The 13,955-nt window shown below is 39.2% G+C and overlaps 1 protein-coding gene across 2 annotated transcripts in view; it reads right to left on the reverse strand.

Moving 5' to 3' along the window:
• hivep1 (HIVEP zinc finger 1) overlaps window positions 1-9,505 on the reverse strand; it is a 52,473-nt gene extending 42,968 nt beyond the window's left edge. The window contains exons 1-2 of one of the 2 annotated variants that reach the window (XM_043218469.1): window positions 9,357-9,505; window positions 6,181-6,342 (exon numbers count right to left, since the gene is read on the reverse strand). In XM_043218469.1, coding sequence (XP_043074404.1) covers window positions 6,181-6,220 — 40 coding nt within the window. In that variant the 5' untranslated portion in view covers window positions 6,221-6,342; window positions 9,357-9,505. The other variant, XM_043218470.1, reaches the window with a different exon arrangement.
• Window positions 9,506-13,955: the final 4,450 nt, after the last annotated feature.

Here is a 13,955-nt window from a genome sequence, read left to right on the forward strand (position 1 = left end):
AAACCTGACCTCTTGACCTCTGTTGCTTAGGGGGAGACAGAAGGGTCAGACCGCTACAGCACTGAAACAAATGTGCACCCTGGGGTAACGCATGAGAAAAACAACACTCTGCATTCATACCGCCTTTCTACTGCTTCATCTCTTCATCTAAACCCAAATCTACAACTAATGTGAATTACAGAATACATATTCACCACACTGAGGCTCATTCGACAGGTCCCGATATGAGAATTTATGCTTTAAACTGTTTGAAAGTCCCAAGCCGTTCAATTCATCAGACAATCCTGAAAATCAAATGTATCATGGTTTACACACACAAACAAACACACGTGTTGTGTTTCCATGCTTCATGGAGACTCTCCATAGGGGTAATGGTTTTTATACTGTACAAACTGTACATGTTATTGCCCTACACCTAAACCTACCCCTTAGAAATTTTTAGATTTTCAAATATTCTGTATGTTTTATAAGCTTGGATCTAAAAACGTCCCCACAATGTCAAAATTTACTGGCATTCCTATCCTTGAGGGTACATTTGGTCCCCATAACGTGATAAATACCAGGTGCACACACACACACACACACATAAAAAACAGTTTTCAACATTTATAAACAAAAAATGTTCAGGAAATCAGCATAACAAATTCAGCTTTGCATCACAGGAACTAAGCAAATATTAAATTTAAATATTTTTAAACAGAATGCCTTTAATTTAAAGCATACTTTTTTTTTGCTGTACTTTTGATCAAATAAATGCAGCCTTGATGATCATAAGACACTTCTTTCAAAAACACGGAAAAAGGTTGAGTCATTTTAATTAGGTAAAAAGGCATAAACAAACTACCATGAAACCAGAGTTTCCTAGATGCGTGTTAAAAAGTCATGTGACACTGCCTCAACAAGTCATGTGATTTATAGAAAATCTCATCCAAACAGAGCAATATCACCAATCATCACTTCCTAAATCCCACAAGGGCTACAACTTTGCCAAATTTCTGCAAATAGACCATTTTATTCCTTTGAATAGATTGGGAATGTTCATTTATAGGCAAATAGTTAATAATAAATGACATCAACTACGTGATTCTGCCAACACTAACAATAAACCTCACAGCTAACCACACACGAGTGTAGCAAAATGCTGTTAATTATTTCATATGCAAAGAGGGTGTTTAAATGCGTCAACAAAAGCAGCCCGCATAGGTGGATCTTGAAGCTTTTTTTAAGCTTGAGCCCACCTGAAATGTCAAACCCAAAATCGTATACGGTGCGTCTATAGATATAGACTCCTACAGAGTTTTTTTTTTTTTTTTGTGACGTCAAACTTGGCTCGGGCATGCAGGAGGACATCAAATCAACTCCCCCGCCTCATAAACCACTAGAAACACTCGACAGCGTTACTATGCGTGTCTCTCCTCCGCGTTACTCCTCAAGGAGGTTAGTCTCATCCTGCGCCGGCGGAGAAGTCAGACTGAATCGAGACAGAAACAGCGGCATCTGCCACAAAAACAATTTAAAGTGACAACTCTGAATCCGCGGACCCATCCATCACGGCCGTGAGGAGCCCGATGCACGTGGCGCCCGAGATTATCGGAGCCGGTACGGCTCCACAGAGGTCAGCGAACTAACCCGAGAGTCGATTATTAACATGTTTGCCGGGGTCACGCAGTCAAGAAGGGCATCCTGGGTAAAACATTTACCCTTTGCTGTTTCAAAGGGACGTTCTAGAGTCTGTCTGGTACGACTACTGAACGTTGTACTGCGCTAAAAAGGGCTTTTCCGTTCCAGCGTTCTGCGGTCATCTACCACCAACACAAGCTGCAACAGTCTGCGAGCCGCACCACCTGCGCGTGGGCGAAGTGTGTTAGACCGAGAGCAGGTTGATTCAACGTCTCAGACAGAGAACGGCTTTTAATGGGCGCTTTAGAAATGGGAAGTAAAAGGAAGGCCCGCAGGAGAAACTTCCTGCATTGGCATGCCGCAATTCCCCCCCCCCCACCTACGGCCACCGTGCCAACAATACCACTCTAAAAATATTATGAGGACGGTTATAGGTAACATTCAACATACTCCCATTTCTCTAAAGAGCGTGCTTCATGCAAATACACAACTAATGTATTCTGCAGACAGACACCAGGACGTGACTAATTTACATTGTTTCAGTAACCACAGCATTGTTTTTTCCTAGGCAATCCCGACAACATGATTTGCACACATACAAATTGGACTTCTACAAACTGTTAAAAAAAACGAGGACAGCAAGGACAGTACATTTATGATATTTAGCATTTAAAAAAAGGTGCTTGTTCCACTAAAATATCATCTTTTCAGCATTCTTTATAACAGGATATCAGCAAATTCAAATGATTTCCAAAAGATCATGTGACACCGAGGCCTGGAGTAATTCAGCATTTTGAAACAATATTTTAAATGGCAATACTATTTCATATTTTTACTGCTTTCACCGTTAGACTATTATGTATATAAAGTCATGCACTCAGAAAAAACCTTAACGGCTAAATTAACAATAAACTGACTTCGGAATTTCATGACTTCAAGACTTTCCACCAGAAAGGTTTTTTCCAGCTTTTCAACACCTTGTGCTCCTTTCACGGTACGTTTACAAGCGGAAAACTCACTACTGTACGGGTTTTTCAAGCGCTCTGACCCTTCCATTATATTTAACAAAACACTCATAAAAAGGAACAACATTCTAACAAAAAAGAAGGCTGCTTTTAACCTTTCTGAATTCCCTTTGAAAGCAATCATTCAGCCAAAAATTAAAAGTCAGTTATTATTTATTCGCCCTTGCGCCTGTTCAAACCTGCAAACCGTAATTTGTTTCGCATGAGGGAAAAGGGAATTTTTCAAAAGTCTTCACACAGCTTTACTCTACATAACAACAGACAAGAGATACGCCTGATAAACAAAGCGGTCTAATATTGCGCATTTCATGTCTTGATATAGTGTTCCGTAAAGAAATAATTCACTAATACAGAGGCAAAAATGAAATTTAAAAGCTTGTCTTGAAGCCAAAAACATTGGTTAACGTGAAGTGTAATTAACCAAATAAGACCTTTATGAAGTTTTGTTCTACTGTAGAAAAAAAAAAAAGCATACGAGTTTGTAACAACAAATAAATGAAATGTACCTCAAATTTTTCTAATTTTTGGCCCTTTCATTGTCCCTCAATGGTTTATATTATTGTAAAACACGTGACTTTAGGGACAACGGTGATGTAACGTGAACGGCAGCTCAGGTTAGGGTTAGCTTAGAGACCAGCTGTTTCAAAAAAGTAAACACACAGTCCAATGGAGGGGAAGAGGTTCCTTACTTCCTGCCCGTTTACCCGCAAACTGCGTCACTGAAGCATTCCTGCTCTGCTCTGAAGTCACGAGATGCACGCGCTCAAAACAAAACACAGACTGACATGTTGGCTGAGTCTGCGCCTAGCAATGATTTCAACACTCTTCCTCACAGTAAACACAGCCTGGAAACGCGGCACCCTCAAAGGACAATGAAAGCTTTATGCTTTTAAGCTTTGACCGTCTGACTCCATTATGACATGCTTTAGAATGGGTGTGTTCTGCTGATAGACAGAGGTCACCTCTGTATCCATGACACCAATAACACAGCCGGCCCAACACAAAGGAGGGAATCCTCTAGTTCCTTGTTCTGGTGTTTTTCTGTCTCTGTCATACTTTCTGTTCTTTCAAAACACTACTGCACAGCGGTTTCCATTCGCAGGCCCAATGCCACGCTATTATTGAGTTCAAGAATAAACTTTTTCATTTATGTCACTTTTATTGCATTTTAACATTCTAATTTGCGATTTGAATCTATATAAAAATACCGAATTTCAATATCATAAACGAAAAAGGTACTTGGTTTTTGAACATGAAATGGCATGAATAGTGGCTGGACTTTGAGGTGGGGGCTTTCTTGGTAAAAAGGAAATGTCTGGGATTCCACAGAAACGTCAAGCATGGAAGCGCAATTTCTGCGTGTATCCACATGCTTGGTGCATTTCCTTGCATTTCCTTGCTGTGATCACAGAAACATTTTAAACAACCTCGGCTTTGAGAAATACACATCTAAAACTTGAATTATTTGTCTGCCTCCAAAACTGCTTGGTACTTGGTTATTAACACGCTAAAAAATCTGTTAAAAAAAAAACCCCAGCTAAAGTAAAAACTTGTTAATTGGGTAAATGCACTGTAAAAAAAATTACATTTAAGTCCATTTGACAAGAAAATACTAATTAAGCTCATAATTTCATGCATAATTCAATACTTATTGCTACTTTATAGCTACGCTGTGAAATTTACTAGCAATTTCTGTGTGAAATTTGCTTCTATTATTCCATTTTATTCAGTAAGGTGCCTCAACATAAGGTTAAACAATATTATATGCCATTTTGTGTGAAATAGTGTAAAAACTATGAATAACTGAATAATTTGAAAGAGAGACATTCCCAGAAGTTCTATGTGAAATCCAAAACAATTATATTTAATATAAATAACAGAGACGCATGATTTCGGATAAACAATTTTTTTTTGTTTCAAACAGAAACAGGAAACCATTACAAGTTATGTAATTTTTTTTTTTAGAGGCGGTGACAAAAATATTCATCGCCTCATTCTATTTGAAGTGAACATAAAAGATACGCTCCGTTTTGATCGCTAGCATAGACATCAGTGTTTATATCCAAACTATAAACCTTTCTCCCAGCCCTTCTGTAATAATATGAATGATTGTAAGGCAAAAATATGGTTGAAGAGACTGTGCTCCGCTACGACTTAGTCAAAGATTTAATAGACACAGATGAATCTATTGAAAACATGCTTGTCATTTGTGATGTTAAATATCAATCATTTTTACAAGACCAAAGTGTTACTAATAAAATCCAGAGCTTTAATGTTAATATGTAATGACACCTTTATAACCTTCTCAAAAACTTTCTGAACCTCTCTTCACTTAATAATACTAATATTGGGAAAAGTCACAGTCGTCTCTGGTGGATGCTGTTCAGTAATCAAACTAAATTATTCATGTTGTTTGGCCATGCAAGCTCAAAGCAATAACTATCCAAACGCTCCAAAAGCTGGCTTGTTACACACTCTGCTACAGCAGAGTATATTTTTAATTCTATGATAATGACATAAATTAAAATATACAGATGAATTCTTATATAAAATAATGATGCTATCAAACCTTGACTACAAGTCACAGTAAGCGGATACATCTCTTCCAGAAAATGCCAATACATGTGTGACCCTGTATCACAAATCCAGTCATAACTGTCAATTAAAAACAAATAAAGCATCATATGAAAGTTATAAACTATAAATAAATAAGTTTTATATATACTTTTTGTTAGGATGGGACATTATTTGGCTGAGATACAACCATTTAATCTGGAATCATAGGTATGAATCAAAAAAACATAAAAATCTCAATATTGAGAAAATCGCCTTTAAAGCTGTCCAAATTAAGTTCTTGGCAATGCATAATTCAAATCAAAAATTAAGTTTTAATACATTTATGGTAGGAAATTTACTAAATATCTTCGCTGAACGTGATCTTTACTTAATAACCTTACGGTGTTTGGCATAAAAGAAAAATCCTTCATATTTTTGACCCATACAATCTATTTTTTTCTATTGCTCCAAATATACATATAAATAGACTTTTGTGGTCCAGGTCACATATTGAACATTTCATAGCAAAAGAACGCCCCTCCCTCAAAATCCACCTGCCAGCAAATACTTCCTGTTTAACAGGAAATAAAACAACCCAGAATTAAAACTCTGCCATTCAACTGACTTCACAGAATCGTCAAAATAGGATTATTAGAAACTCCTTTTAAAACACAAACAACTGAAACCATACAGTTCTCACTCACGCCAGTCTCTTAATGACTGACTAATTTGTGGTAAATGAATGTGTCATTTCGCGCAGAACAAAAATATACAAAAATAGCCCGAGCCACGTAATTAAATGTACCAGTTTGACTGGGAAACCTACGCTTTTCTATTAACCAGCCAAACAGATCCCTTCCGTGAAGAAACTTCACAGACATTTTAACCTCAAAGAGACCTCCTGTGAAAGGAAAAGGCACGACCCAACGAAAACAACCCGAGCAAACTGAAAGCCGGTCAAATGGAGGGCTACACTTACCTTTCAGGTTTTTAGGGTTGTTTTGCTTTGTACGTGGCATTTTCGGGGTTCTTCAGCTGGCTCAGTGACACATCGTACGGAAAGATGCTGGATGGAATGCGGCCGGTCGCTGGGAGAAAAGACGATCTCCTATTCCGCACAGGAAAGACACCCTCTGCACATCTGGGACAGATGAGAGACAAGCAAACTGAAGCAAAAACAAAACAGGCCGCATGCTCTTGCTTCTGGAAACAACCCTAGCGTTGCTTCCTCTTTCTCTGTGACAGATCACCAGGGTTGTCAGTAAGAAGTGATGTTTTAGCTGGACGGACACGGATATAAAAGTGCGAGCGGTAATCGGATTTCTGATCTTAATGGTCTGTTGCCTTCGATGCGTTGACTAACTGCACTTATACACACACCCGAGTCTATCTGACAGCAAACACAGAGAAATGACACCGTCGTCTCCGCTGTGCTGCGAACTCTCTGGGGATTTTTAAAAATGTTATTCGGGTCTCACAAGCAAAATTTCACAGCAATTTTATTATTAGAAATATATTTCTACAACTACCCACAATTTAAAGCCAAACGGCGCGATGAAAAAAGTTCCAAATCGCTATAAAAAACACATTCATTCGAAGATACAACGATATTTAGTCTTTAAAACATAAATTGCATTTATTTAAATAGGCAGCAAACACCTCCTAAACATTAAAACGCAAAGTTGCATGAATTGGGATTTTAAAAAAACTACATAAAAATGAAATATGCATTAAAAACAATTAAATCCAAAACAGTAGAGGAAATCAACTTGCTGTTGGCTGATAGAGCTCCCTCTAAATTTGTTTCAACGATATGCATTAAAAATAGCAATTGTGCATTATGCAAAAACTGCATCAATGCTGATAAACAGCCAATTAATGATATATATCCTCTACAATAATGTCGACAGGTGAAAACCACCAAAACATTTTAAAACTGCAGCTCTCAAAAAAACGGCAAACGCATTGTTTTGGCTCTGCAGGAATAGATGCAAATACGCCCCACTTTCTACACAAGCTCCTCTTTGTTTCGGCGTTTAAGAGGTTTTTGTTTCTATATGTTCCTCAGCTCTGTTGTAGCATGAAGCAAACATCTGACATGCCTCGCCCGTGCGTTCCCGCGCGCGCCCCGTCACGGCGTGTGCCAGATTCCACGCGAATGTTCCGTCTCATCGCATTACATAACGCTTACTACGAGTGTGTATGATTTCCCTCCGTGTGCAGCTCTACGGCAATGACATCACCTCCCCGAGGATTCGAGCAAACACACGCTCGCTCACGCACAGCGCATGCACAAGGTTTCACACGCATACACACACATCTGGACAGCCCTCCTGCCCTGCACATTTTGGATTATTTGACGCGTCCCTATCATGGCATGGATTAGAGAGAACTTTTTTTTTCCTCAGCACCAGCATTGAGAAATACTGTAATAGAACAATCAGAGTGGGCTAAAATAAAAATATAAAAATATGTTTATGCATAACGTGCAAGTCAATTTTTTTATCAACAAAGACATTTATAAGAATGCGCATCATTGAGTGTAAACTTGCACCTTTCATCCTGTAAGACGTTTTTTATTTTCCCAACACTTTTTTTTTCCAAATTATTTAAAAGTAGAAATATAACCTATAGCTTCTAAATTTTAATAAGTACAAAACAATCAACAAATTCATGTTTATGAACGCTACACTGCCCGCATACCTTTTTATTATTTTGGAGTTGGAACGTTAAAGTGTTAGAGCAGAATTTAAATACGATATTTCAGAAATGGAATGTCACGATGTTAGTGAATAATTTGAATACAAACTCATTTTAGAACTGGAATGCTTCGATGTTGGTGAAGAATTAATATTTTAACATTGTAACATTCCAACATTCGTGATTTCAACTGTGCAATGTTACTGCAGAATCTGAATATCAAATCATTTTGGAATTGAAATGTTACAATGCTACTGGAGAATTGAAATGCATTTAGTCATTTCAAAATTGTTACTGAATGATCGTACTTAATACTTTGCGGCTTCAAATGTTGCTGTGGCATTTGAACAGGACACTGCAGAAATGAAATTTTACAATGTTGCTGCAGAATTTGAACATTGACATTATCGCAGGCTTGCTATGTTACGGCATAGTTTTGATATTGCTGACATCAGAATGAAAATGTTTCTATATCGCTGCAGCATTTCAATACCGTGTTATTTCAGAACTAATGTAACTGGAACGGCAACGCCAAGGTCAGGGCTTTTGATTTCCAAAGAACAGGCATACCAAAAAGCTCCATCTGCTAAATGCATGATTAAAAATGTTAAAATAATAAAATCAAGCTATTAGGAACCACCCTGAAACCAGTCTAACAGAGCCAACAGAAACTGCTGCACATGGGACACATACGTAGCCTACTTGGCATGCATGCAATGGCAAAAAGATGGCACTAAACAGGGGTTGCTCCTGTAAGGCAAACCGTGCCAGTGACAAACTGACATGCTTACAGCCCGTGAGACCCGCATGCGGTGAGTCACCATGTGTCCAAGCCTTACACAAAACCACCACGTTTTTCAATAAAAGCCGCTGCGCTTACATGCCACCGTTCAGTGCCAAATCCAGGTGCGCACTGGATGAATGGCGCATTACTGCCTTTAAGAAACACATGAAGAGGGCGGAGCCGGGGAAAACCCCTCTGCAACAGGACATGAACAAGAAACACTTCCCTAAATCGACAACAAAATGCCCTTTAAACCAGCCGAAGACGTGCAAAGCGCATTCGAAACGCGTTCGTTTGCATCCCACGGTCAAGGGAAGGTGTTTCGGCGCTTACCTGCCGTCGCGGTCGGTGCTTCGGAGACTCTCCCAGCAGCGTTGCGGGCTTGATAAACATTTACACCCCGCGTATTAGGATTCTGGAGACGTGCGCTCTCGGTGAGATACAAAACACGGGCCGGCTCGGTACAGACCGACCGACACCAGGCAAAATCCGCGGAAAACTCACACAAACATGCTCGCAAGTTTAAACAACCCATAAAATCTTTCTGGAAACGTGTTCCAAAACAGCAGCTCTTGGAGGTGCGTTTACGCACCGCACGCGTTCGCTACGCACCGGACCATGCGTCCAAACGCTTATTAAGTCGCGTGTATTTCTTAACTTTCGGTACTTACAGGTGCAGTCTGAACTGTTGTCAAGGGTTTCAACGGTCAGAGGTCTGTTTTTTTCCCTTCTCTCGCTCTATCTTCTCTCACTTTCTATTGCAGGAAACCGACAGGCCCACTGACGTCAACGGGGGTCCCGTCTCCGCCTCCCAAACGAAGCAAACGCGCTCAGGGAGTGTCCTGACGGCCGACGGGACGCATGAATAAAACGCGTTAAACCTCATCTAAACGACTAATATTATAAGCGTTCTTCGTAAACGTAGAGAGAACGCGAAATCAACGCGATTTGCCGAGCGGCATTTGCAAAGGCGCATTTTAAGAGTCGTTTTTACGGCGTCGCTTGTCGCGGGACCCCTCAGGCGGGCCCCATGTGCGCATAGTTCAGGACTGACGGTGTTCCCGGAGGTTCCTTGTTTGTTAGGTCACGTTGTGCCCCTCAACCAGCGCTGGGCTTTCCCGCACAGATCCAGGCAAACAATGGAGAATGCAGCACAGAGTGTGACTGCGGTGTAATTATATACGCAAAATCATATCGGAAGTGCAAACGCTACAACCGCAACGTTTGACAGTCGTGCAAAACTGAAAGCACCGAGTGTGCTCGTTTTAGGACTGGTGTTTCCTAAAAAGGAAAAAGCGTTAACGTTACAGCCAGGGCTGAGTTTATGGATGTATGTGCATTTAAAATGAGTAAAACTACAGATGTCCACTTTTAGGTTTTCTATTATTCCTTGCTGTTCGTTGCGGTTCGTCGCAGCGGTACAGAGAAAGGAGGAGCTTAGGGACAATTACACTTTATTTATGTTTAAACAGACAATCAGTGTAAGAGAATAAAAAGCGTTTTGAAAAACCATAGGGGAATGTAAAGTTTAATGCATTTCATAGAATATGTTTTAATTTGTTTTTTTATATTAATAGGGTACATTTAATGGTAAGTTAAAACAAGTTAGGTAATAAGTAATCTAAAAGTAAACTGCAAAGCAGCCAGTATGTTATATTGCGTAACTAGAATTTTCATCATGCAATCTGTAATTACTGAATAAACTATAAACAAACTGTAATTAATCCACCCAGTTTATACAACCGCCAATGACTAATCAGGTGATTAAAGGAAACATCTCAAACGTAAACATCTTAAAATGTAATGTTATATTAATATTTGTTTATGTTTCTTAAAAAAAAAACTGCATAGCTCTTTCCGCAACACAGAAGACTGCAAAGCTGTTTTACAGACTGCATAATGACCTTGTGATACCCATAAGAATAATTTTTCAAACAAACAAAAAAAATAAAGTTCGGATGACAGTCCCAAAAGCACGAAGAAATGTTTGCCTGGTCATTTAGGTTTGCAGTTGGGCCTGTCAAAAACCATCTGGAGCTGAGCGGTGACCCTTGTTCGGAGCGAGTGACAATCACAGCCCACGGCAAAACTACTAATCAATACATTTCCGAACCCTAACGCGTTCAAATGCCAATTAAAAATCGAATAAAAACCAGTCTTTATCGCAGTCACGGTGCATAAAAACTAAAACAGATTTTATCGATGGACGTTTTGCACGTTCTCGCAATAATGCTATCATTATGTAAACAGTTGCCTCACGGTGCAGTAAGCAGTTCACCGAATGCTGACCTCGAGAGTCGGACGTGTGTGCAGAACCGCAGGACACCACATATCTGCCAAAAAAACCATACTAAGCCACCCTGAGATATCACCAGATAGCACAAATAACGCCGCTCGGGCTATTTTTAACCCACGTCCAAAGCGTCTCACAATATGTCCACTGGTGTTTGTGTTCACAAATGACACATCGCTTAATGAGAAAGGTCAGGGTATTTCAGCCCTGAGACTATAAATAGCTCTTTAATGAAGGTGGAAGAGGTGACTATCTGTTCTATCCTTCCTCCAGCAACAAGCCCGCAGGGACTCGTGCGTATACGTGTGCTGGTGACGAGGAATAGGGGGCGAACAGCATCACGCTAGATATACGCGTTCTCCCCCTCTCTGCCTCTCTCTCTGCGTTCTATATTTAAATGCCCAAACAAGCACACGCATACAGTGGGATCACTGGCAAACTGACAATCCGGGATTTCTTTCATCTAAACCTGGGAATAAATGAGAAGTTTCTGCGCTATTTCTCATTCGCTGCTCAGCCCAGGTTTGTTCCAGCTTCCATTGAGGGACAAAGAACTCGGAGATCTTGATCGTGCAGTTTTTATTCAACACTTTACAATTAGCTCGCCTCTGTTAATGCAACAGCTGACATTAAACAGCTATGAGCAACGCATTTGAGAAAGTATTCATTCAACTTTGTTAATAAAAAGTTTTAGTTCATGTTAACTCGGATTCATTGAATAGTGTTTTTAGTTGCTGAAATAGTTTAATTGTCAGTTAGACTGATGTAATTAATATTGATGTGCTGCATGAATATAATAATAACAAATCAAAGCTTATTTTACATCAAAAAAAGAAAGAATTTTTGACTTGGTATAAATATCTGATTCTTGAATCAAAATACAAACAATATTGGATATGAAGTCTTGTTTTCTAAAAAAAATTGCATCGAAATTAAGTGAGTTTGAGCTGAAATCAAGCACAAAAGCTGGCAGTATGGTTAGAAACGTCTCATTGGAAAATATTCTGACTTGTTTTAAGCACAGACACTTCATTTTTATGCATTTTTCAGAAAACAAGACTTAACATCCCAAGTCATGTTGAGTCACACAATGTATCTTGATTTCGAAATGTTTTGTTCATGTCAGGCTCCACCTCTGTCGTCATACGAGTCTAGTATTCAAACGTTATGAAAATCATATTTCTATATAGCCTATATTTGATTCAATTTAGTCAGTAATATTTGTCATTAAAAGTTAAATTAAAGATATGCAAACGGCCTTTTCTGACTTTCGGACCCAGCTGCGTGTTTTTAATTTGAGCTGGTGCATAGAACTGTTGTTGCGGAGCAGGAGCACGTCGTATCGCGCGCGGTCCTGAGGTCCCTGTGCAGAGCACCCGTCTGAGTTTGAGGGGGTGATGATGTTCCATTCAGAGATGCCTCGGTGACAACCAGCCGCCCGCACACTCTCCATATTCTGACACGGTGACTCACTCGCTTTCAACCACCACAGATTATAAAATGGCATCCTGCATTTTATGCCTCTGCTGTGTCTTTCTTAAGTTTGCTTGAAAATGTTTGCAAACTTTTGTTAAATTAATAGAGCGATATTAGTTAGCTAAGCTGCGTTGTTTTACCCTTAAAGCAAACGCGACATTCCTGTTTATTATGTTTTCGTTTCATTTTACATAGACGCTCATGGTTGTATTTTGTGAATCCCTCATCAGTGCAAACCAAAACGAAAGCCACGTGCCAAACATTTCAGGTCCCATTGACTTCCATAGCATCCCCTTCAACCCCCTACAATGAAAGTCAATCAGAGCTGAAACTGTTTGGTGACCAACATATATTTTTTATACCCATTTGAACCCAAAATATGTATTTGGAGAATATCGGTTTGGTTCCCATTGTATATTTTTGTCCATACTATGAACGTCAAAGAGATCCCCAGAAAAAAAGGACAAGTTTAAGTAAATTCTTACAGAATTAAAAAATTTTTTTTGGAGGGGACTACCTCTTGTTCATGCCGAATATCCTATTTTCAGAACACAAAACTGAATCTACTGAATAAACATGTATTATAAAGCGGTTATTTCAAACAATGCTGCTATTGCCATTTCATAAAAACCTGCTAAAATGCTGCGTGTCACATTAATGATGGTAAAATCACTGTAATACACCAGCTCCTGTCACATCAGCATATGGATATCTGTAATTGCATGTAATTCTAGCTATAGTTTGTCAACATTCAATGAATGAGGCGTGTTGCATCATCCCCCGAGAGACGTGTGCGCCGCCGCTTTCGCGACATGCAGTCTGATCCTGAGTGCATTCTGGAGTCTGAACAGACGTCCTTTGGGAGCAATCGTGTTTCAGCCGTGCCACATCAAAAATAATAAGCTATTTGCATACCCTAGCTAGCACTTCATCCAGTGCAGATAGAAATCATATTACACACCGTTGAAGATATTGAATGCTCACTGAACATATTATTGTGTGTCAGCTTTGGACCTCCTTTACGTTCACTCTGTAATTAGAGGCTATTTCAAGATAAACAAATTAGCTGTTAGCATGAGAAGCTAGCAGGGCTACGTAACGTAACATCCTATGTTAAATCACAGGGTGCTGAAACTTCGCAATTCCCAAATCTCTGAAATATGTATTTATGCATGAGAACTCCATTGTAGCGCTTCTTTTTGTACATTAAAAAAGTAACCCTAAATTGTATAAAATCTTTGAATAAAACTTTGTACTGGAAAACGAGACAAGCCCGCCTAAATATAACAGAAACTAAATCCCCAAAACACCAGAACACTGAACATTAACAAGTCTTCTTTGTTTCTAAAATAAGTTTATTTCAAATTTACTCCCATGTTGGGAAATAGAAATGTTTGCCCAGTTTCAGCTAACGGTCAAAAAAGTATTCATTCAAGGATTGTTGCTCATAAGCTATTAAATAATACAAAACATAAGAGATTTGAAAACAGAGTTAAAAAGC

The sequence above is a fragment of the Puntigrus tetrazona genome, chromosome 19, assembly GCF_018831695.1.
Source record: "Puntigrus tetrazona isolate hp1 chromosome 19, ASM1883169v1, whole genome shotgun sequence".
NCBI classification, from domain to species: Eukaryota; Metazoa; Chordata; class Actinopteri; order Cypriniformes; family Cyprinidae; genus Puntigrus; species Puntigrus tetrazona.